General features: G+C 49.5%; 1 protein-coding gene across 1 annotated transcript; it reads right to left on the bottom strand.

Annotated features, from left to right (window-relative positions):
- Positions 1-7,822: 7,822 nt before the first annotated feature.
- LOC122721502 lies at positions 7,823-8,911 on the bottom strand. Its single transcript, XM_043949344.1, has one exon. It carries the CDS (start codon positions 8,909-8,911, stop codon positions 7,823-7,825), a length of 1,089 nt encoding a protein of 362 aa, XP_043805279.1.
- Between the last annotated feature and the right edge of the window lie 241 nt (positions 8,912-9,152).

The following is a 9,152-nucleotide window of genomic DNA, read 5'->3' as shown; positions in this document are numbered from 1 at the left end:
CTGAGTGGGCTGGACCGGGTTCATGTAGGAGACTTGAGGGCCACCAAATAATGGGCTATTGTCATGGGTCTGGTCCCAGACCGGGGTGAAGAAATCCAGCGGTCATCAATTGCCCCATTACCTTCTCATCAGTTATTGTTCGACTGATGAGGAGGTAAATACCGAGAGTAATAATGACCGCGCCGCCCAAGGACAAAACAGCTCAAAACATCTTTTCGGCTCTTCACTGTTTCAAATTTCATCCTCTGTCAGTATTCTCAGAACGTTTGCTCTCTTCTGCTCTTCTGCTCTCTTGGCTTTCCTCTGCTCATCTGCCTTAATCGTTTTCCAGGTACGCCTCTTCTTCTACCATGGATAGCTCTAGTCTTCCCGATGTTGTCAACCTAGAGTCTAGCATCACCTCGTCCAACATTAGGAATTTCATTTCCAGGGAGTACCTGGATACCCCTCTTTTTCACATTCGGGCTCCTTACCGGAATGAAAGGATCGTTCTTCCTGATCCTCATCCCGTGGTCTAGTTGACCCTCAAAAGGACGTTAGTCTAGTCTTTTTCATCAAGCAGAGGGAATATGGTTTGTCTTTCCCCTTTTCTCCGTTCTTCAACGAGGTCTTCCGGTATTTCGAGATTACCCCTCGAATGCTGACCCCTAACTCCATTCTTTTCATGTCTTCCTTTGAATCCGTGTGTTTGAGCTGGGAGTTCCCACCCACGGTTCATCTGTTCGTCAGCTTCTTCAGGCTAGTCAAGGCGAGCTAAAAATTTTACTACTTTGCCCCTCGCGGAGGGTTATCCATCTTCACGGGCTGACTCTATCAAAGGCTGGGTAGAGGGGTTTTTGGTGGTAGAGTTGAAGAAGCAAATGGGGTTGGCTTGGGAGCTCGATCTCTCCTGGGAGGATATCTCTCTGGGCTGCAATGACCTGCCCCAGCTGAGCCTTATCGACTAGGTCGGATTCCTTCGACTGACTTCTGTGGAGAAGTATGACGTCAAAAAGTGCTTGTACGCGTCCAACCTTCGGGATATTAAGGACGCGGGTACGTTATTTCATTTACCTGTTTTGCCTTATTTTTTCATTTTTTGTTGAGGATTACTTCTGACTTGCCATAGTTTTGGATTTTTGCAGCTTCCGAGGAAAAAATGGACCAGATTAAGCCTCCCAAGAACCTCACATTGTCCCGGGAGAGCATGAATGTCGCGCTGGACGCTCTTCTAGCTGGTCAGTCGGTGAGAGAGGCTACTCAGAGGGTGGCCGAGGTTATATCTTCCAGGTCGGGCAGCCAACCTCCTCCTCCAGCTCCAGCTACTTCTCAGGCTCCCAGGCCAAGTTCCCGAGGTGTCAGGTCGAGGAGGCCCTCCAGCTGTAGCAGGTCGGACTCTGCCCCTCAATCTTCTCATGCTCCCAAGTCCCAACAGGCTCCTTCTGAGGGGGCGAAGAAGGCTCCGAAGATTACTATTGGCCTGGTGGAGAGCACCGAGCAAGTGAAGACGGATACCACCGTGTCCTCGGTGGTTGTTCCTGAAGAAAGGCCTGGAGCTGCTCCTGCTGGACGCAGGATTCCTGAGGACGGGCTGGAGGTCGTCCTTGTAAGTGAAGGTGCTCAGGGAGTCGCTACTGAAGGCACCCCTGCTACTGAGGACGTTTTTGTGGAGAGGGTTGAGCCCAGTTTGGTTGAGGTCGTTCCTCCTCCAGAGAAGTCATCCGCTGCCCCCGAGGGCCCTGCAGGAGAGGCTGGGAGTAAGCGTCCCCCTCCCTCTAAAGTTCCTGGCCCAGCTCCTGCTTCCAAGAAGGCTAGGGCCTCTAGAAAACCGGCTCCACCTCTACCTTCTCTTGAGAAGGAGAAGACCTCTGTGGTGCCCCTGCTGTCTGCCTTAGACAACGATATCTTAAACGCGGAGGACATCACCCACCAGTCTCCCGCGAGCGTAGTTGCCAAAATCGTCAAAGAGCGGATGTTTGGTGGCGTCACAGAGACTTCAGACCCACGCTTGCTTGCCCTTACTGGTCTTCTAGCCAGTTCCACTAGGGAGCAGGTAGCGTTCCGGTCTCGAACTTGGGGGGAGCTCGGAGATAGAATCAGGGAGATGCTCCTGATGGTAAGTCATCTCTTTTGCTTTCTTTTTGACTTTCTTTGTTTCTTTGCTCTAATGGTTGCCTTTTTGTACTAGGTGATGGGCCTCTTCATGGAGGTGGACGCTCGTGACCACTCTCTCCGGGAGTTTGTGGATCGCCGGATTGAGGAGGCACATCTGGAGGAGAACTTGTCTGCAACCAGCGATGCCAGGGGCAATCTCGCGGCTGCTCGGTAGCATTCCAAGTCCCTCCAGAGAAAGCTACACACCGTGCTAGAGGCCCTCAAAAGGGCTGACAGGAGGACAGCAGAGGCGGAGGATCAGCATGATGAAGCCGTAAAGCAGTTGTCCTCCTTGGAAGAGATCCAGCGAGAAAAGGATGAGGCCCTGAGCCAAAAGGAGGAGGTCCAGTGCCAGCATGAGTCACTGGAGGCGAGTTTCAATGTCGTGCTAGCTCAAAAAGAAGAGACCCTGGCTCGGGTTGTGGTCCTCAAGCAAGAACTGGCCAAGCAGGCTAATAACGAGAAGGACCTGGCCCTGGCAGTAGAGACGACTAATCTTCACAATCAGCATCTCTGCCAAGAGGTCGAGGCTCTCAAGAAGAGATGTGCGGCCTTGCTCGAGGATGCCAAGCATGCTGAGGATAGAGTTCAGCTGGAGTGCGAGGGGCGCATCAGAAAGTATAAAGAGTCGGCTGAGCTGAAAGAGGAAATCTAGCAAGCCTGTGAAGCTTATCTCAAGAATTACAAAGAGTCCCCTGAGTTGAAGGCTGAGATAGCTGAGGCTTGTGAAGGACGGCTTGCGGAGTTTAAAGCTTCTAGCGAGATGAAGACCGCCATATGGTATAAAAGCTTCCGCATGTTCGTCTTTGGGTACAACCGTGGCCTGCGGACTGCCAGATATGCTCCCTTCACCCCGTTGGCTGAACTCCGAGCTCAAGAGGAGGACTCTGATGGCGAGGATGCGCTTTACGGGGAGGACGATAGGCCTTTGTCCAAAGAGGCTTCTCGTAGTGCAGCTGGGCCTTCTGAGGCAGTTGCCGAGCCAGGGAATGAAAATGCTGGGCCTCAAGGGCAGGAGATCGTGCCTTTTGTGGGTGATGGGGGGCCTGAGCAAGTGGGTGCTGGGCCTCCCATAGATAGCAATGTAAATAATGTAAATGCAGATACAGATAGTATAGATGATAGTGCCCCTAGGCATGTAAGTCCCTTAAGGACTGTTTTTCCTTCAGTAGAGTAGATACTTGTAACAGGCTGTAATTTCTATTTTACTTTTAATGAATTTTCATTTTTATTTACTGTTCATATTTGAACTGTTCTCTGTTTTTCGTTCATACCTGGTTTGTTCTCACCTCTGCTTATTTTTCCAACTTCATCAGGCTACTTATACTGTTACAAGCATAACTTGTTCAATTTGTTAAGAATAAAACATTTAAGCTATGCCCCATAATTTACAAGGAATTGAGCACACAGTCCCTTACTGCTTGCTTTTAAGCTAATCAGGGCTGAAAGCTTAGCCAAAGACTTGGCTTTCGACTTGTAAACTTCTCCGATTTCACAAGGGCATTTTTATCCGCAGGCTTTTTCTGAGCTAGATTTACCTTAAGGGTAAACTTTTTAAGCTGTACTCTTTCGCAGGTTTTGACCTCATTGGGTCCTCACCCTGAGCTCGGTTTTTAATATCTGACCGGACATTCTCAACTTTCTTTTCATTACTTCATGCATATGACCTCAGGCGTATATCCTTTGTATAACCAAAGTAAAACGGATCATGTACCTTTTAAAGCGATGAGCAGACAAGATTTGAGGCTGGGGCCTTATCTGCTTACGCCATTGGACTTCTTCTTAGCTCATAGGAGGTGTGTTCTCTTCAGTTTGTTTTTGAGCTTTCTGAGCTCGGCTCTCTTTTGCCTGGTTTTCTGAGTTCGTGTTTTCAGGTCGGCACTTTTGGCCTCTTGTCGTCTTTCATCTGATGATTTAGTTCTCGAATATGCCCCGGCTGGGTCCTTTGCTGCTTAGATCTTTCTCTAGGCTAGTCGAGCTGATTTAGTGTCATCAGTTAATTTTTGGGGTCGGTGTCTTACTAGCCTGTAATCCGAGTTCGGATTTAGACTTTTTATTTCTGCCTCAGTACCTTCTTGAGGTCGGCACGGCGCTTTGCCTCCTTTGGCTGTCGTGTGAGATTTGAGTCCCTTTCTCTTAGGACCCGAGCTCCTTTGGGAGCTCAGGGTCTAGTTTTGCTCCGGGAGATCTTGGGGATCTCACCGGCCGTTTTTGCTCCAGGAGATCTTGGAGATCTCACCGGCCATTTTTGTTCCGAGAGATCTTGGGGATCTCACCGGCCATTTTTGCTCCGGAAGATCTTGGGGATCTCACCGGCCGTTTTACTCCGGGATATCTTGGGGATCTCACCGGCCGTTTTTGCTCCGGAAGAATCTTGGGGACCTCACCGGCCGTTTTGTGCCAGGAGATCTTGGGGATCCTGGTCTTGTACCTCCTTGAGGTCTTCTGGGATCTGTTCTTTTCTTTTTAAGAGAGAGTTAATACTCACAGTAATAGAGATAATATTACTTTGCCAAAAAATGGTGTTATTCCCTTCATTCATGTTTTCAGAGTATAAGAATTTTCTTTACAAATATTTTAAGGGAAGTACCTCTTTAGGTGCTGGATATTCCAGGCATGAGACTCAGGGTTTCCCTGCATATCCTCGATTCGATATACCCCTGACTTGACCACTTTTGCTATTCTGAACGGGCCCTCCCAGGTCGGTGCCAACTTGCCTATCGCCGCTCTTTTTCCTGTAGCTTCCAGGTTTCTCAGGGCCAGGTCTCCTACCTTCAGGCTTCTTTCCCTGACCCTTTGATTGTAATAACAGGGCGCTCTTTGTTGATAAGCGGCAGTTTGGATTTGGGCTTCCTCTCTAACTTCCTCCAGGGCATCAAGGTTACTTTTCAGTTTATCACTATTCGCGTTCTCGTCATTGAACTGGACTCGATGTGTAGGGACTTGTAGCTCGATTGGGATTACGGCCTCAGTGCCAAATGCAAGTGCAAAGGGTGTTTCTTTGGTGGATGTCCTGGGGGTAGTTCTGAGTGCCCACAGGATGCTATTGAGCTCCTCTGCCCAGTATGCCTTTGCCCCATCCAGCCTCTTCTTTAACCCCTGGAGGATAGCTCTGTTGGTGACCTCTGTCTGGCCGTTAGTCTGAGGATGAGCTACCGAGGAGAATTTGTGCCATATGCCCATGTTTGCTGTGAACGCTCTGAAGGCACTACAGTCGAATTGTCTGCCGTTATCTGAGATGAGTACCCTCGGTATTCCAAACCTTCAGATGATGTTGCCCCATACGAAGTCTATCATCTTGCGGGCCGTGATTGCCTCTGGCCATTTCGAGAAGTACTCCACAGCCACTACTACACATTTCTTCTGCCCCGTGGTCTTAGGAAAGGGTCCCAGGATGTCTATTCCCCACTGTGAGAACGGCCACGGGCTAGATATACTGGATTGAGGAGTGGCTGGGACATTGATGGCATTAGCAAACCTCTAGCACACATCGCATCTGCGGACAAATTCTTCTGCCTCCCTTTTAACAGTGGGCCAGTAGTATCCCTACCTGAATATCTTATTCGCCAGCGTCCCTGCTCCTTCATGAGCTCCACACATCCCTCGATGTATCTCCTCCATCACTTTTATTGCCTCGTCAGGGCTCACACATCGGAGCCACGGGCTGGATTTCCCCCTTCTGTACAAAGTTCCTCGAACTTCTTGGTAATTAGCAGCTTGGGCAGCTATCTTTTTTGCTTCATCCTTGTCTTCGAGAAGTTTTCCTTTCTCCAAGCACTCTAGGTAGGGGGTCATCCAGCTCTGCCCTGCTCTATCTGCAATACGGTGGTCGCTTTATTAAAAGCAGGTGTGCTGACGTACTGTATGTACACTTCATCCGGGAGCTGCTCCAGCTCTTCTTTAGACAATCTACTGAGCAGGTCTACCTCCTCATTCTCCTCCCGTGGTATTCTCTGGTACCTCACAGTGATCCCGCGACCCATGAGCTCGGCTTCTATGGCTTTTACCTTTGCTAGGTAATTCTGCATGGTAGGGTCTCTAGCCTGATATGCCCTTGTTATCTGATTGATTACCAGCTGAGAATCACTGTTTAGCTCGAGGTCGGTTGCCCCTACCTCCATTGCTACCAGGATTCCATATATTAAGGCCTCATACTCTGCCACATTATTAGAGGCCTTAAATTCCAGGTGTAGGGCGTAACAAACCTTGAATTCTCCAGGTCCCTTCAACATTATTCCTCTACCACTGCCCCCAGCGTTTGATGCCCCGTCTACATACAGCCTCCAGCCGAATTCTTGGGAGGGCTCCCCTTCTCTCTCATTTTCCAATGCTTCTGAAGATGACTCTCCCCGTTCTTCATTGAATGAGCACTCCGCTATGAAGTCAGCAAGGGCTTGAGATTTTATGGTGGTGCGAGGTCGGTACTCCAAACAGTAAGGGCTAATCTCAACAGACCAAGCCAACATCCGACCTGAGGTTTCCGGCCTGTGGAGAATCTTCTTCAACGGCTGATCTATCATTAGTACCCCCTGATGGCTTTCCAGATAGACCCTAAACTTCCGTACTGCCAGTAATAGAGCATATGCCATCTTCTCGATGTTCAGGTACCTGATCTCAGCATCCTTAAGCACCTTACTGACGTAAAACACTGGTTTTGCTCTCCCTCCTTGACTCGCACCAACACTGCACTGACTGCTTGCTCTGAGGCTGACAAGTAGATTAGGAGCTCTTCCCCTTCTAGTGGACTGCTAAGCACATGGGGCGAACTGAGATAGCTTTTGAGCTCTTTGAAAGCTTCTCGGCAATCCTCGGTCCATTCGAAGTTCGGCACTTTCCTCAACTTCTTAAAGAATGGCAAGCATCTCTCCGCCGACCTCGACATGAACCGATTGAGCGCCACCACTCTCCCAGTAAGTCTCTAGACATCCCTCACACAGGTAGGCTCTGGCATATTCAGGATAGCTTCTACTTTCTCTGGGTTGGGCTCAATGCCTTTTCCACTCACCATATACCCCAGGAACTTCCCTCCTCTAATGAAGAAAGCGCACTTAGCCGGGTTTAGCTTCATTCTGTACTGCTCCAGCACCTCGAATACCTCCTTGAGATCCACCAAGTGTTGATGGCAGGTCGGGCTCTTCACCACCATATCATCCACATATACTTCCACATTCCTGCCGATCTGATCTTTGAAGATTTTGTTCATTAGTCTTTGGTATGTTGCCCCGGCATTCTTTAGCCCGAAAGGCATGGCTTTATAGCAGTAAGTCCCATCTTCTGTTATGAACGAGGTCTTTTCTTTGTCCGACCTGTCCATTGGGATTTGATGATAACCAGACATTGCATCCAAAGATGACATATAATCAAAACCGGCCGTAGAGTTAACCATTTTATTAATATCAGGGAGGGGGTAACAATCTTTGGGGCATGCTTGATTGAGGTCAGTGAAGTCTATACACATCCTATACTTGCCATTGGCTTTTTTTACTAATACAGGATTTGCTAGCCACTGTGAGTACATAACCTCTCTAATAAATCCAGCCTCTTCCAGTTTTCGGACCTCCTCCCTGGTGGCCTGTTGCTTCTCCCTTCCTACCACTCTTTTCTTTTGCTTCACCGGTCTAGCCTCGAGTAGAACATTCAGCTTGTGCGTCATCACTCCAGGGTCAATCCCGGGCATGTCAGAAGGCTTCTAGGCGAAGCTTGATGCGTGACCTCGGGTCAGGGTCATGACCTCCGTTTTCTGCTCTTTAGTGAGGCCGGTGTTAAGACTGAAGACCTTATTTGTCTCTGCTTCTGATAAGGAAAAAGTCTCCAACTCTCCGACCGGCTCTGTTCTAGCCTCTTTCTTCTCGTCCCTAACCTCTAGCACCTCTGAGTCGAGCTTCTCTCCTGCCGAGCTTGGCTCTGACACTGTGGCTAGGTACACTACTCTCGCCTCTTCCTGACTTTCCCGGACTACTCCCACTCCTGCCTCTGTTGGGAATTTCATGGCCAAGTATCTGATGCTGGTGACAACCTCGAAATCAAACAGTGTAGGTCTTCCCAGTATCGCGTTGTAGCTTAGGGGGAGTTTGACCACTAAGAATACCGCGAAATGAGTGCGAGTCCTTGGCGCTTCTCCTAGAGTGAGAGCCAGCTTTACTTTTCCCTCCACGGGCACTGAGACTCCTCCAATCCCTTTGACCGGTGCTTGGTCTCGGACCAATTGTTCTTCCGAGATTCCCATCTGCTGGAAAACCCTGTAGGGCAGCAAATTCACCTTACTCCCATCATCCATCAAGATCTTTTTTACCCAGTAGTTGTGGATGATGGCTTCAATAACAAGGGCATCGTCATGAGGCATCTGAACACCTTGAGCATCCTCCGGAGAGAAAGTGATGGCCACTGGAGAATGCTCGACGACCTGCATGACTTCGGCACTACTACTTTCTCCCTCTCGACTCCTCTTTTTTCCCCTTCGGCTCATCCGACCTCCTAACCCTCCGACAATCATGTTGATGGTCCCACTGGACCCATCATTTACTGGTCCTGCTCTTGCTCTCCTAGGTGTTTGCACCGCTAGGTTGGGCTGAGGCCTTTGTCCCTCCGATTTCTTCACAAAGTTTTTGAGGTGTCCCCTTTTTATCAGTCTCTCGATCTCACCAATCAACTGGTAGCAGTTGTTGGTGTCATGGCCATGTATACGATGATACTGACAGTATTTGTCAGGATCTCGCTGGTTTACTTCAGCTTTCATAGGTCTGGGCCATTGAAGGAACTCCTTGTCCTGTACTGCCATGAGCACCTCGGCTCTGGAGACGTTGAGCGGGGTCAGATTCTTTGGAATCCACGGAGGGAGCGATTTCTGTTCTGGAACCCTAGGAGGGGGGTCTTTGGTCCCTTCGCTCCTAGGGCTGTCTGTAGGTTTCAGGCCTTCTGACTTGCTTCTTCTCCTGCCTTTCCGGCCTTCTCTCCTCCGGGGCTTTTCCCTTATCTACCGCTCCTTTGGCGAACCTGCTCGTCACCAAGGCATCATCCTG

The sequence above is a fragment of the Manihot esculenta genome, chromosome 13 (assembly GCF_001659605.2).
Source record: "Manihot esculenta cultivar AM560-2 chromosome 13, M.esculenta_v8, whole genome shotgun sequence".
Taxonomy (NCBI): domain Eukaryota; kingdom Viridiplantae; phylum Streptophyta; class Magnoliopsida; order Malpighiales; family Euphorbiaceae; genus Manihot; species Manihot esculenta.
Note: the sequence above shows the minus strand (reverse complement) of the source record. Positions and strands in the feature narration are given on the sequence as shown.

Coding starts and splice junctions, on each gene's coding strand:
- LOC122721502 (XM_043949344.1), bottom strand. CDS start 8,911: ATGGCAGTACAGGACAAGGAGTTCCTTCAATGGCCCAGACCTATGAAA.